This window comes from Ochotona curzoniae, unplaced genomic scaffold (genome assembly GCF_017591425.1).
Source record: "Ochotona curzoniae isolate NIBS_2020 unplaced genomic scaffold, NIBS_Ocur_1.0 contig_430, whole genome shotgun sequence".
Taxonomy (NCBI): Eukaryota; Metazoa; Chordata; class Mammalia; order Lagomorpha; family Ochotonidae; genus Ochotona; species Ochotona curzoniae.
In genome coordinates, this window is record NW_024466219.1 from 12,780,352 (window position 1) to 12,794,554 (window position 14,203).

Consider the following 14,203-nt stretch of genomic DNA (forward strand, 5'->3'; position numbering starts at 1 on the left):
AGCCAGCTCCGTGGGGTGGGGGGACGCGGGGAGAAAGGGCGGAACTATGATTGTCTTCGCGTCCTGGCTTGCACCTCCTGCTTCGGTAGAGGGCGATGGGCTCCCGGTGGACGAGGTGCGGTCGGGCAGGAGCCCTTCCAGGCCGCCCCACGCGTGTCCAGAAAGCGAAGAGGGAGGAGCGCTAAAGGGAGGCGGCCGAGGCTTTTTGTCCCCAAACGCGTGCCTTTGAGCATTCCTGGGGTGCTGCTCCCCGAGCCAGCGTCACCAGTGATACCCGACCCCGAAGTGAGACAGGGTCTGGACCTGTGGCAGGGCGCACAAAACCCCCGCGGGAGCCGCCCTGACCAAGCCAACTTCCCTGCAGCTGGAGAACTGAAGGGACAGGCGTGCAGCCATGCCCTCTTGAGCTGGTCCAGTGATCCAACGGGTCCGAAAGAGGAGCAGTCAGGAAGCCCTGGGGTCAGGAGCCAGTTAACAAACTCCAGTAGCTGTCCTTTGGGGTCCCCTTTCCAGGGTAGCTGGTGTTGTGGCCTAGTGGGGATAACCTGCTACCACCTGCAATAGGTGTGCCAGCTGCTCCACTTCCAGGCCAGCTCCCTGCTAATGTGCCTGGGAGGATGTCCTGGAGAGCTCTACCCACATGGGGGGCCGGGAGGAAGCTCCTGGCTCTGGACCAGCCAGTCCATTTGGGGAGTGAACTAGCAGATGGGATTTGTCTGTCTTTTCCTTGGTAAAATTCTACCTTAAAAATAAATAAGTCTCTTTAAAAAAAGATTCATTTATTTTTATTGGAAAGGCAGATTTACAGGGACAAGGAGAGACACAAAGATCTTCTATCTGCTGGTTCACTCCTCAAGTGGCCACAATGGCCGGAGATGAGCTGTTCCAAAGCCGGGAGCCAGAAGCTTCTTCCAGGTCTCCCATGTGGGTGCAGGGTCCCAAGGCTTTGGGCCATCCTTGACTGCTTTCCCAGGGCACAAGCAGGGAGCTGGATGGGAAGTGGAAAGAAACCAGGACATGAACTGGCATCCTGGTGCTTGCAAGGGGAGCATTTAGCCAGCAAGCCATTGCGCTGGGCCCCAAATAAATCTTCAAAAAAATAAGTCTCTCTAACTCCAGGGTGTAGTGTATTTGTGTCCCTCCCCAAATTCACCTGCTGGAAATGTAATCTTGCAAGGTGATAGGAGGAGATTAGGTCCTCAAAGGGATTATCCCTCCTACCTTACAAATGACAGAGAGCAAGAGCGAGAGCGAGAGACAGAGAGAGAGAGAGAGAGAGAGAGAATTGAGAAGGTTCTATCTGTGAGCCATGGGCTTTCCCTGCCCTGACTCAGCAGGTACCACTCTCCCAGCCAGTTACAGATGGTTACAGATGAGTGTTCCAGCCCTCAGGTTTGGGCGTTTGGGGCTGGGTGGCCTCAACAGGTTAAGACAATATGTAGCCATCCAGCTACCCAAAGTTCTCTTCACTTTGACTGGTGTGCCTGGAGGAAAAGACTCCCAGCCTGTCCTGGTGTGTGGGGTGGGGCTCTCTGCATGGCTACCCCCAGGTTCCTGAGGTCTGTGAAGCAGCTGAAAGGAGAGAAGGGAGCATTGGGCATCCCCCAGTCTTTATTCTCCTTGTTGGTTACTTTGTTCTCTGAGTAGAGGAGCAGGGCGGGGGACAGCTCCGGAGAGGAGAGGGTAGGGCCCTGCAGCTGCTTCCCTCTAGACCGGCCTGAGCTCTGGGCAGGAACAGGTGTGTGGGTGCCTTTCTGGAGGAGTGGGTTTGGTTTCAATGAAGATCTGGAGTGCCTGGAGATTGTGCCACTGGGAGGTGGACCAGAAGTATGAATCTCTAAGTAGGAGGTGGCGGCGGGGGAGGGGGGTCCTCTTTTTACTGGAACCCTTTCGTGGGAATGGTTGTGTCTGGATTGCTCTGGGCCCAGCCAGGCTGAACAGGTGCACCATCAGGGTAGAGACAGTCCTTGTTTGTCTGAGACTGCCCTGGGCTATCTGTTCACTCCCTGCTGTCTTCTGTCCTTCCTTGGTACCCAGGACACCTGCTGAGGCTGTGGAATGCCACTTAGAGCGTGCTGGACCTTCCCAAAGAGTTGGGGTAATCGGCTGGCAATTACAGAGGCCTGGGCAGCCCCCGGGGCCTCTCATAGTTCCCACAAGTTCCCTGTTGCAGAGATTTCAACAACCAGGCCTGGTCACCTCTGTCCCTGGCTTCCTTGCTTGGTGAAGGTATAGAAGCAGGGGCAGCAGGATCCTTCCTGTCTACTGAGTAGAGCCCCACTGAACCCAGGAGCTGAGAGCCATGCAGGCTGTCGAGAGTTTGAGGTCAGGACCTGACTCTCCCCACCCTGGCACCTGGCCTGAGCTTAGACAAGGCTTGCCAGGAGAGCTGATCTTGGAGTCACCCCCTTGCCCACCCCAGGAAGGGGTACAGCCAAGATGGATTCTGGAAGCTTCTCTGATGGCTTTCCCTGATGACAACAGCACTTAGCGTCCACGTCATGGGCAAAGAGCATCTCAGAGAAGCCAGCGACAGTGGGCTGTGGAGGCTGTCCTAAGTGCCAGTTCCTATGGTCAAGTTCATTATTATCCATTTGGGGCTGCTGGAGGAAGCCCAGGAGAGCCAGTGTCTGAAGGCTAGGAGTCCAGGCCCGCATCCTTGCTGATGCATTTTCCGATGACCTGAGTAAGCATGGTGGTGCTGGCGTGGGAGGGTGTCTCCAGAGCACATGGCCCGCTATCTCTGGAGGCCCAGGGTCAGTGGGTGCCCAGGCAGCTGGGGGTGGGGTGGAGAGCAGGGGTCAGGTGCCGGGCTCCTCGGGCAGCTGGGCTGCATACAGCGCCAGAGTGTGGTGCAGGAACTGGTACTGCTCAGCTGTCTGGATCATGCCCCCTCTGTAGGCAGAAGCACAAGGGCGTGGGCCCGACAGTCCTTAGCAGCTCAGGCAGGCACCCCCAGTGTCCCCTCAGGAGAGCCTTGACTTTCTCAGCTGGCTGACCTCTGTGCTTTTGATACCTTGTTGCCTCTGATTCTCCCACCCCCGCTTTTGCTCAGGACTGGATCTGGAGACAACCTCTTCTAGGGGACTGGACGGGGGAAAAGCTGGGAGGCTCAGGGTACACGCACAGAGGACACCCTTAATTCTAGGCCCCCACTCCCAGGCTCAAAATCCAACTGGAAATACTTTCGTAGGTGTCAGCTGTGCTACCAAGCAGCTCTTGAAGCAAGCGTGGCCCCTGGCTTTGCTTGTGGCACCAGCCCAGCCATGCCCCACCAATGCCAGGCGGCACCAGGGCCCCTTGTGGTGGGCCGGTGCCTATGGACTCACCTGTCTAGGCGCAGTTGGCACACGATGCCCAGAATGTCTACTTCCCCTCGCGCCTTCAGCTGTTGGCAGCCAATCCGGGTAGCGATGAAGCAGCCAGTTCGGCCGATCCCTGCACTGGACACAGCCAGGGACAGGGTGGGGGAACTGTCACCAGGGAGCTGGGGCCACTCCTTCTCCAGCAAGGCCTCCGGCTGAGCTGAATGAAGCTAACGCTTGCTTGGTGCTCCAACAGGGGCTGCTGTGTTCTAGTCTTGCCCCCTACACCACATGCTGGCCACTCCATCCCAGTCCATCTCTGCCCACCCTGTCAGGCTCCGTACCCTCCTGCCTTCTCTCTTGTCTCCCATGTTCCTCTCTGATCCTTAGACCTGACCTGCAGGCCCAGCCCCTGTCCTCGCTGCCAGCAATGTCCTTGTGTTAACATCTCTTCCCCTGGCACTGGCATGTGCTATGTCCCCGGCCTGAATTACCTTCCCAGTTCTCTTGTCACTTGTCTGATGTGCGTTTCCAATCGTAGCATTACCTGGAAGTCCTTCCCCACCTGGGGAGCCTGCCCTGGACCCCAGGTCTGAGTTAGGCGACCTGGTTCTGTATGCCCCCTGCCACACTGTCCTAGCGCCCATTGAAGGCTGCTGTATGTCACTGTCTCATCTCCTGTCTTTGCCAGCAGACCTTGGCCCTCTGGACACCCCTACCCTCTTTTCCTTGGTGGCCTAGGCCTGGGGTCCAGCCCTGATGTCTGGGTTCTGCACAAGTGGGGTTGGAAGAGAGGCACGTGGGAGGGGAAAGGCCGTGCACCTGCAGTGGACCACGATGGGCCCTGTCTTGCCGGCTGTCTTGGGGCTGTCCTCCACCTCGGCCACCAGGCGTAGCAGGGGCGCAGCCGACTCCGGGGTCTGGTGGTCGGGCCAGGCTGAGAAGAGGATGTGCTTCACCTGCCGGCACTCCTGCTGGCACTGGAGTGGACACAGGTGTGAGATTTGGATCAGGGTATGGCTGCCTTTGGGTCTGCAGTTACTCCCTTGGTTCAGAGCAGGCGAGGCCAACTTCCCTGCCTCTCATACACCAGCACTGACCCCCCACTCCCAACGCTGGAGACCATCGTCCTGGGAAAGGGAAGGGGCGCTGTGCAGGTCCTGGTTCTGCCCACAGCAGGTACATGACCAGTCCCTCAATCTCACACTCTTCACTTGGAAAGTGGATGTCTGGGTTCACGGATGAGCTAAGATGCCGATCAGGACGCTGCCACGTGGCATCCTGAGTCCTGGCTCCACTTCCTGCTATCATGGATCCTGGCAGGCAACAGGGGAATAGTTTAAGTGGTTGTGTCCGTGCCACATGGGGGACCTGGGGTGAGTTCTGGGCTCCCAGCTCTGGTCCAGCCCTAGCTAGTGCCTTTCATATTAATAGTTTTTTTTTTTTTTTTTTTTAAAGCCAGTAGTATCTTGGTCTATTTCCCAGGATACTTGGAGGAAAATGAGTTAACATGCTTTGGAAATTAAGAGACACTAAACAGTAACAGAAACATTTTGCAGTGCCTTTTAAAATTTAATTTAGGTATTCAAATGTAGAGTGACAGAAAGGGAGAGACACAGAAAGGCCTTTCATTTGCTGGTTTGCTCCCCAAATGGCCACAACAGTCAGGCCTGAGCCAGCTGAAGCCAGGAGCCAGGAACTCCATCCGGGTCTTTCATGTGGGTGAAGGGGCCCAAATGCTCAGGCCATCTTCCACTACCTTCCCAAGCACATTAGTACGGAGCTGGAATGGAGGTGGAGCAGCTGGGACTCAAACTAGGCCCCTAGACATGGACTGTGGGCATCCCAAATGGTAGCTTAGTGCACTGTGCCTTAGCATCTGTTCCCTGAAACTCCTTTGCACCTCTCTCGCCACCTCTCTCATCCCTTCAGCTCATCGGGCACTGCCCGCCGTCCTTGCCTGGAGGATCAGTGTAGCCTGGCAGTGTTCCATGCTGGGTTCCACTGTTGCCTCTGCCTGGCAGGCTAGCTTCCAATGAGAAAACCCCTCTCCACAAGTTCCAGAAACACTAATGATGGGCATGGGACCAGGGAGCGAGGGGCCTGGCCCAGCCCGGGCTTGTACCTGGATGGTGAGATGCTGCACTGTGTACTCCGGATGTTCCTTCTTGTCCCTGGTGCGGATCCGGAAGGGCCCGTAGGTCTCCTCTTCCGTGGGCCAGTAGTGCACGCATTTCTAGCAGGGAGGAGGCTGGGAGTCAGACTGGGGCGTCCCTTCCATTTTCCACCTGCACTGGGTTGGTGTGGGTGGGCTCAGCCACTGCAGCCCGCAGTGCTCACTTCAACCTTTTTTGGGTTGTGGGCTGTGGGCAGCCATCCCTGGGGCCCATGTCGAGGGCCTCTCTAGGCAGCGGAATTGAGGGCTGCTCTTGGTGTTCCTAGTTGCCAGGGTACGCCCAAGTCCCCAGTGGCCCTGTGTGAACGTGTTAGCATGTATGTGATCATGCATGTGTATGTATTGTGAGCATGTGCACACGTGTGAGTGCTTATATGAGTTTTTGTGTGGGTAGAAGTGTGTTTGAGTATATGTGTGTGAGCACGTATGTGTGTGTGTGATATGTTTGCAAACACAAATGTGAGTGTGTGCAGTGTGTGTCTGAGTTGTGTGTGAATGCACATGTGTGGGTCTGAGTGCATGGGTGAGCATGTATGTGTGTTTGTGTGAGTATGTGAATGTGGTCTTGTGTGTGCCTGTGAGTTTGTATGACTGTGTATGGACACGTGAAAGCATGCATAAGAGCCTGCACGGGAGTCTGTGTGTGAGTATGTATGTTGCATGAGTTTGTGTGAGAGTATGTGTGTGTTAGTATTGTATGACTGTGTGAGAGCATGTGTGTGTTGTACAAGTCTGTGTGTGAGCTTGTGTGTGTTAGTGTTGTGTGTGTGCACATCTGTGTTAGTGCTGTGTGAGCCTGTGTGTGTGTGTGAGCATGTCTGTGTTAGTACTGTGTGAGCTTGTGTGTGTGTGTGTGTGTGTGCGTGTGCACAGGCTAGGACTGTGTGTGCCTCCTTGTGTGTGTGTGTGTGTGCGTGTGTGTGTGTGTGTGTGTGTGTGCACAGGCTAGGACTGGGGCGTGCCTCCTGCCTCCGTGTGTGTGTGTGTGTGTGTGTGTGTGTGTGTGTGTGTGTGTGTGCACAGGCTAGGACTGGGGCGTGCCTCCTGCCTCCGTGTGTGTGTGTGTGTGTGTGTGTGTGCACAGGCTAGGACGGGGCGTGCCTCCTACCTCCTTGCTCTCCTGGAGCTGTGTGAGCATGACGATGAGGAACACCTCTTCTTGCCACACCATCTCCCAGAAGTCTGCCACGGTGTTGGGCATGGGGCCCTGCGTGGCAATGTAGACCTTCTCCTGCCCGTCATAGCCCTGGGGAGAGGAGACCAGGACAAGGGTGGGCGGGTGGTGACTGCAGGTGCTGGGACCAGGGTAAAGCCACATGCACGCGCACACACACACACGCCTCAGAGTTCTGGAGGGAGGAACATCTGAGTTCAGTTGTATTCTGCCATTTCCTAGCTGTGCTGCTGCCTAGCCTCAGTTTTCTCATCTGCAAACTGGGTATTGTGATGCGTGTGTTGCAGTTAGCTGATGTGGGTTCAGGCAGTGAGTGATTGAGAATCTATCATTTGGTACATGCTCTTTGCTGTCCTGCTTTTTTTATTCCAACACAAAATACCCAACACAGTTCCACGTTTGCTGAAGGAGTGCTCCATTGCTGCCCATTACAGCAGAGGCCTATTGATTTTGCCTATTCAGTAGCAAAATGGTTCCCAGCCTGGCCTCCTCTTTAGGCTCCTGGCTTCTGCTTCTCACCCATCTTTCACCATGTCTCTGCCCACACAGGGAAAAGCAAAATCCCTGGCAGTCCTCTACCCGCACGCCGAAGCCGGCAGCTCTTTTTCTCTATCCACCCTTACCCTGTCCTTTCCATCTCAAGCCACTAGGGGGCACTGATTTCCCACCCACTGCAGCAGTCCAATATGCATCTTGCCATTTGGCGGTCATGGCTAGACATCAGAGAGAGAGAGATGCAGCTCTTCTGAACAGTGCATCCTGAGAAACCAGGCACAGCTACTGGTAGCACTATTTGTTGGCAAGCGTAGAGGTCGGTGTGTGTGTCAGGTGATAGAGTTGGTGGCTGTTCCTTCCAGAAGCTTCTGTCGTCCTCTCTGTTTTCTGGGTTGCTGTCTTGGGGCCTATTCAGTGTCCATCTCCCACCCCAAGGAAGAAAGGGTGGAGAAGACGCCAAGGAGGGAATCCAGGGCCCCTGGACACTGTCTGATGTCCTCAGATATGGTCCCAGCCCCTCTGCACGCTGTCACGGTGAGCAGCCAGACCACTCACCCGGATGTAGTTGGCATTGATGTAGTCTCCATCCTCCTGGCTTTGGGCCCGGCCCAGGCAGACACGACTCTGTGGATCTAGAAAGTAAAACTCAGCCAGGGCAGGGATCAAAAGCTGACAGTGCAGGTTCAGGGATGGGGGATGGAGCAGGTCCCAGGGCTTATCCCTGCTGTTGAGTGGCACAGGTGTCACGGTGGGGCTGGTTCAGTCATTGCTTGGAATGTCCTTGTCCCACATCCAAATGCCCATTTGAATCCCGGCTACCCCATGCTTCTGATCCGGCTTCCTGCTAATGTGCCTGCGAGGCAGCAGATGAAGGCCTGCGTACAGGACTCCCTGCCACCCACACAGGAGACCAACATGGAGTTCCTGCCCCTGGCTTTGGCCTGGCCTTCTTCTAGTTATCGTAGGGATTCTTCTCCATCTGCCACTCTGCTTTCCAAATACAACAAATACGGCTGAAAAGGAAAGGATTTGCTATGTAGACAATAGGGAACTATAGAGCATTTTCGAGCGGGAGAGGAACAGAATTGAAGCAGTCATCCGGGCAACTTGACTAAAAGGTGCAACAGAGGGAAACAATAAGAGAGACAGAGTGGCTGTGGCCAAATCGTTCTAATCTTGAGTTGAAACTAACTGTACCACGTTGGTTTTGTTTCATTTCTTTCTTCTAAAAATATTCTATTTATTTTTATTGGAAAGGCAGATTTACAGAGAGGGACAGAAAGGAAGATCTTCCAAGCACTGGTTCACTCTTTGAGTGGCTGCAACAACCAGAGCTGAGCCGATCCAAAGCCAGGAGCCAGGAACTTCTTCTGGGTCTCCCATGCGGGTGCAGGGTCCCAAGGCTTTGGCCTATCCTTTACTGCTTTCTCAAGACACAAGCAGGGTTCTGGATGGGAAGTGGAGTAGTTAGGACACGAACCTGTGCCCATATGGGATCCCAGCGCTTAAAGGTGAAAGATTGGCCAATTGAGCCATTGCTCCAGTCCCTACTCTACCTTCTAAATAAAACATAAATAAATCCAGTTACGAGAAAAGCAATGTCTGGCCCATTAGCTAGCCCATTAGCACCTCCCGAGGTCACTACTGCTGCTACTTTTGTGATTTGGCCCCCTTTCCCCTGGCGGGAGGTGGGAGTACTGTTACTTTTCGGCCAAAAAATGATGCCCCAGGTGAGGCTAACCCTGTGCACCTGCCAGCCGCAGGGTCAGTGCCCGCTCTCTGGGATATAGCCCTTACTTGGCAAGATGGTTTTGTAGCGGTCCTTGGAGGCATGGCCAGGGATATCCAGGTCCTCGGGGTTTACAAAGTTGGAGGGGATCTTCTGGCAGGATGAGAGGATATGAATGAACAACAGTGCCCTTCCCAGTCCCCTCTGCTTCCCCTGTACACTTTCCATGGCGGGGGAGCTCCTGGTTATACCTTCCTGGCACGGGAGGTCTGGATGGGGTGTAGGGCAGATAGAGGAAGTGTGTGGGTGGCTTCCCACCCTAAACCCCAAACTGCTTTTCTAAGGAGTTCTCAAGAGGAGCCCCGATCCCTGCGCCCAGCAGCTTCTTCTGCTGGGCAGAGGGGCCCAGTGGGAACCCTGAGTTCTTACCAGAAATTCTTCCTCCAGCTGTTGGGGGCTGGGAGGCTGGTGCTGCAGGGCCCAGCGGCTGAGGGGGTGTCCGGCCGTGCGCAGGAAGTGCAGGCTGACCTCCCGTGGTGTGTTCACTGAACAGATGGGCTCCACGGCCCCCAGGGACCGCACATCCAGCACCAGGGCCACATTGGAGCCCCGCCTGCAGGCACAGCCCACGGGGAACCGAGTGAGCACCCTGCAGCATTTGCTATTGTTTCAGTTGGGGTATAAGACACGTGCTGCCCGATTTACCCTTGACCCAGAAGCCTGGTAGCTTCCAGGGGCCCTGCTGCACGCCCTTTTCCTTGGATCAGTGTTAAAGCCCACAGCTCTCTCCACTTGCCCACCCCTTGCCACACCCATCCCAGTCCCCGAGACTCAGATCAGCCTCACCACGAAAGCCCCTGGTCTCACCCAACCCTACCTGGGATGTAGGGAGTGGGTTCTGGGTTGACATGAAACCCTATGCCCCAGACATGCAAATGAGCCTTGCTGGTTTCCTGTCCACATTGCAGCCCACGCTGAGGGCCCCGTGGACTGGTGCTGTTGGAGCTGGTACATATGTCAGGGCGGGGGGGCCTCCTCTCTGGTAGAGGCTCACCTTTCTTGCAGCCGCACGTGCTTCTTGGCAGGTGTTTTGGCCGGCGGAGGCTGGGTCATGGTTGCCCCCAGAGGCAAAGTCGCTGGCTGTGCTCTGGAGCGCCGCCCTGCAGGCCTGGACCATGCTGAGCGGCGGTACTGGGTTCAGCTGGCCATGGTGTCCACCTGGAAGACAGGGACCCTCAGTGGCTGACTTTAGGCCACCTGCTGTCCCACAGCATTTCTGCCTCTCTGGGTGGGGAGGTGTCTGTGTTCCCTAAGGAGTTACCTCATTTTCACCATGGCGATGTTTGGGGGGGTGGGGGCTGAGTCTCATTGACCGGACCCAGGGCGGCAGGCGGTTTGGGGTGAGAGGAAGGGTGTCATGAAGGCTGGAGATGAGAGATGCAGATAGGACAGTCCACAGAGGAGGGAAGAGGGGAGAGGCCAGAAGCTAAGGTACCGGGTCTGGAAGCTGGGGTCCCCATGACAGAAGGTGAGGCATGGAAAAGGAAACCTTTACAAGGTGCAAGGGGGAAGACCCACAGGTGTCTGTTCGCTAAGGAGACCTGGTGGCCTTGGGCCATGGGGAAGCCGGCTGGAAACCCAGGTCCGCTGGGTTGCTGGTCACCAGCAGGGTCTGCTCCTAACTGTTGGCATACCCACTCCCAAGTTCATTTCTGGCTTCTGGGGTCTCTGTCCAGGGAGGTTGGCCGGGGGTGCTTCCTTCCTCCTGCCCATCCCCCCGTCTCCCGCCTCTGTAACCGTCACAGGAAATGGCCTCACCAAGCTCTTGAGTGACAGCGCATGAATGAGGCGAGAGCTGGGGCCACAAGAGGGGGTAGGGGGGATGGGAAGGGACCACCTCCTCTTGAGGTGGGGCAGCTTCCTAGTCTCCTCGAGCCAGGGTGCCAACTGCAAGCTGGCGTGGGGGTTAGAGCTATGAGCCCACGGGATGGATGTGAGAGGGAAGCGCATGGGCCTGGCAGGTGTGGTGGCAGAGGGAGCCTGCCTGGCAGCAGGTGGGTGCCTGTGACCTCAGCTGTCCTACGGCTCCCTGTGGCTCCCAGCCCCTGGGTGGCAGTACCAGGACCCCTTCCCCACCAGGCACGGCATTTCTCCCCCCACCCCCTTCCCCGCTCACACTGGTGCACACGCGCCATGGAGGTTCCCTCCCGGCCTGCTGGAGTCCCAGCCACCCCAGAGCCCCCCCACTAGTACTCACTAAAGCAGCCTCTTGCCAGCTGTCTGTCTGTCGGTCTGTCTTTGAGGCCGAGAAGGCTCCAGGAAGCCAGCTTCCTCCCTCCGCCCCTCCTCGCTGCCACCCACGCACACCCCAGCTGCATGCTGCCCTCTTGTGCCTGCTGCTGTCACCACCAGGGGTCCCGTGCCTGCTGCCTGTGCCCGCCAAGGCTGAATGTGCTGTGTCCCTCGGGATCCAAGCCCTGGTGACCTGGGCCCTCTGGTTTCGGAGCCCTCTTCCTCTAGGCCTTGGGCCTGTCCCAGCCGTGCCCCCAGCTCCTCACTGTCCCACCCAGCACCCCAGCTTGCTCCTGCTCTACCGGCTGCAGATTGCTTTCCACGCCTCTGCTTCTACCCAAAGTCGTCTCTCCGGGTGACCTCGCTGCTCTAAACCTGGGAATTTGTGGCCAAGTGCAGGCCACCTGATGACAGAACAGCAAGAACTATGGCAGGCAGAGACTAGGGGTGGGGAGAAGTTGAGGCAGGAACACATAACAGAGGAGAAACACCTTTCCAGGGTCCCCGGAGCAGGGCTCCAACCTGCAGTTGCTTCTGGTTTCGGCTTAGGAGGGTGGCAAGGAGCAGACCATCTCAGGAAGAGACTAAGAGGTGTGTCCTGGGCCCAGCCCCAGCCCCGGCCCCGGCCTCTGCCTGGCCTCCTCCGAGAGCCGAGAGCCGTAGCAGCCACTATGCAGACTTACGGATGGCAGACAGCCTGACCTTCACGCCAGAGGACTCCCACGGCCTCCTCGCTGCAGGGAGCTCCTGAGTGCCTGGAGCCTAGAGAGTGGCCCCCAACTCCAGGATCCCACTGACCCCCGCCCCAGCTCGGCCAGCACCCTGGCTGGTCCATGCTGGCTGCCCATTTGCTGGCACCTCGCAGTGCTGTGAATTCACTTCCTTTCCACAATGCGCATTCGTTTCTCTTCCTCCCACTTCTCTGATTCAGCCGTCACACAGTGACAGCCGCAAAGAAATGTTGCAGAAAAGGTGTCCCGAGGGGGCGGTGGGGAGGGGGCTGGCCTGCTGCTGCTTTTTGGGAGAAGGTTAAGGTGAAGGATGAAGACTGGATTTTGGGGACTCAGAGGCCTCCCAGGACCTGCCCTCGCTCGGGGCGCTGCCAGAAACCTGCAATGCCTGGCTCCCCCTGGGATCTGAACCCCTCTGTGGAGCAAGCGTGTGTTCCCAGCAGGCAACTGGGGACAGCTGGGGCAGTGCAGACTCCGGTGCCCAGGTCAGGGTGGAGGGCAGCAGCCTGGGAGTCCCTAGTGTCCTGGTGGGCACTGACTGAGCCCCCACTGGCCAGCGCTTCCATTGGTGGTAGCTTGACGGGGGATGCCTGGGGAAGAGAGGAGGGGCTGGAAGGAGGGTTGGGCTTGTTGATGGTTATCGAGAACAGGAAGTGAGGACACCACAGGGCTGAGGAGGAGGAAGTGGCAAGGCCCCCTCCACCTGCCGTCTGCCCCCCTTCACCGGTAGGCCGGGTGCCCCCTGATTTCCAGGCCCCAGAACGTTCAATGCCTCTCAATGGCTGGTGCACGGCAAGGGTGTGAGCAGCTGGAAGCCGAGCTTTTGGGCAGATAGCAAGGATGCTGGGAAGGCAGGTGGTGGGGATGACATCAGGGTCTCCTATTTACCTAGGATGGAGAGGACAACTTCTGCCTCCTGCCCACCTGCCCTGCACCTGCCTCTCCTGGATCTGTCCTGGGGCCTGGCCCTCTCCCCTCCAGTACCTCCCCATTCCAGGGCGCCCTCCAGGGCTCTCCGCTGCCCACTATCTGATTACTCCTTCCCCAGGACTGACCGAGGTGGTCAGGGGATGTGAGGTCCTGTGCTGTGCTTAGCTCTCAGCTCAGTGCACGGGAGGTGTCAGCTGAAGCTGGTTGCTGCTGCCGTGGTGGACCTGAGCGGGGGAAGGAAGTCACGGTGGCTGAATTGCCTGTCACCAACTCCCCCTTCCTCTTCTCTGCCCACTCTCTCCAGCCTATACAGGGCCGCCGGGGCTGCCTGGGGAAGTTGAGGCAGGTTGGGGAGGCTGCAGAGTGGACGGGTATCTCTCAGGGGCCTCCCAGCTGCTGTAATGGGGCAAAGGGGGTGTGCTAGGGCTGGTGCTGGGGCAAAGCTACCTGTCTGGTCCCATCCCAGGCTGTGCTTAATGCGTTCATCCCTGCTGTACTCTCTCTCTCTCACACACACACCCCACAACCCAATTTTGTCCTTTTCCTCCTCCTGTTGGTCCCATGCCAGGGGCTGGGAGCTGTAACTGCCTGTCCCCAGGGGCAGGATCCCCTGGGATGGGGACACATCTAGAGTTCCCAGAAGCTGCTGGCCCTGCCTGGCAGCCCCCAGGAGCAGATAGTTCTTTGCCAACCTACAAAATTCCAGGGGAGGGACTTTTCCTGGGCCCTGCTCCCTACCCTCCCAACCCTCCCACCTCCTGGACAGGAAGAGCCTTAGGCTCCCAGGTGGTCACTGCCATGTCCTTCCCCCTCCCCCCATGCGGGGGCCAGCCTAAGCCAGCCTGTTTGGCCCCGAGTTTGCGGGCCTAGGCTTGCCCTGCTTGTGTGGGGGAGCCGGAGACACAGCTGGAACCTGGGAAACCTCTCTCCGACAAGAGGCAGGGCCAGGACACAGGCAAGTGGGACAGAGAAGGCTGGGGTCTAGGCCAGAAGGGGAGCCCCCAGGCACAGCTTGAGGCCCACCTGATCCGGTTTTCCTCCTATTGCCTCTGGGCGCTGCAGGTGAAGTGGAGGCACCTGGCAGAGAGCAGGAGGGATCCAGCCAACCCGGCCTCTGCTATAACTGCACTCACCCTGGCAGGGGGCTTCAGGCAGAAGGGAGTCCCCCCCCACCCCACCTTCTCTGCCAGTGCCCAGAGATATCAGCTCCACAAGCAACTTCCTGTCCCTACCCTCCACTTTGGCCCTGGATGTCCACTTGTGCTTTCACGGTCCGTGTGTGCACACAGGCACGCATCCCATGCAGGTCCTTCCCGCCTGGCCCCTCCCCTGGCCTGGTGCCCTTCCCCAGGCTGTGGGAGGCAGAGTGGG

The 14,203-nt window shown here is 57.5% G+C and overlaps 1 protein-coding gene across 1 annotated transcript; it reads right to left on the reverse strand.

The window, feature by feature from the left end:
• Window positions 1-1,108: 1,108 nt before the first annotated feature.
• PTPN7 (protein tyrosine phosphatase non-receptor type 7) lies at window positions 1,109-10,056 on the reverse strand. Its single transcript, XM_040985443.1, is given in 10 exon segments — window positions 1,109-2,895; window positions 3,330-3,443; window positions 4,128-4,285; window positions 5,431-5,541; window positions 6,590-6,727; window positions 7,706-7,782; window positions 8,948-9,032; window positions 9,309-9,492; window positions 9,934-10,043; window positions 10,045-10,056. Coding segments are annotated over 10 exon segments (1,083 nt in total). The 3' UTR covers window positions 1,109-2,801.
• Between the last annotated feature and the right edge of the window lie 4,147 nt (window positions 10,057-14,203).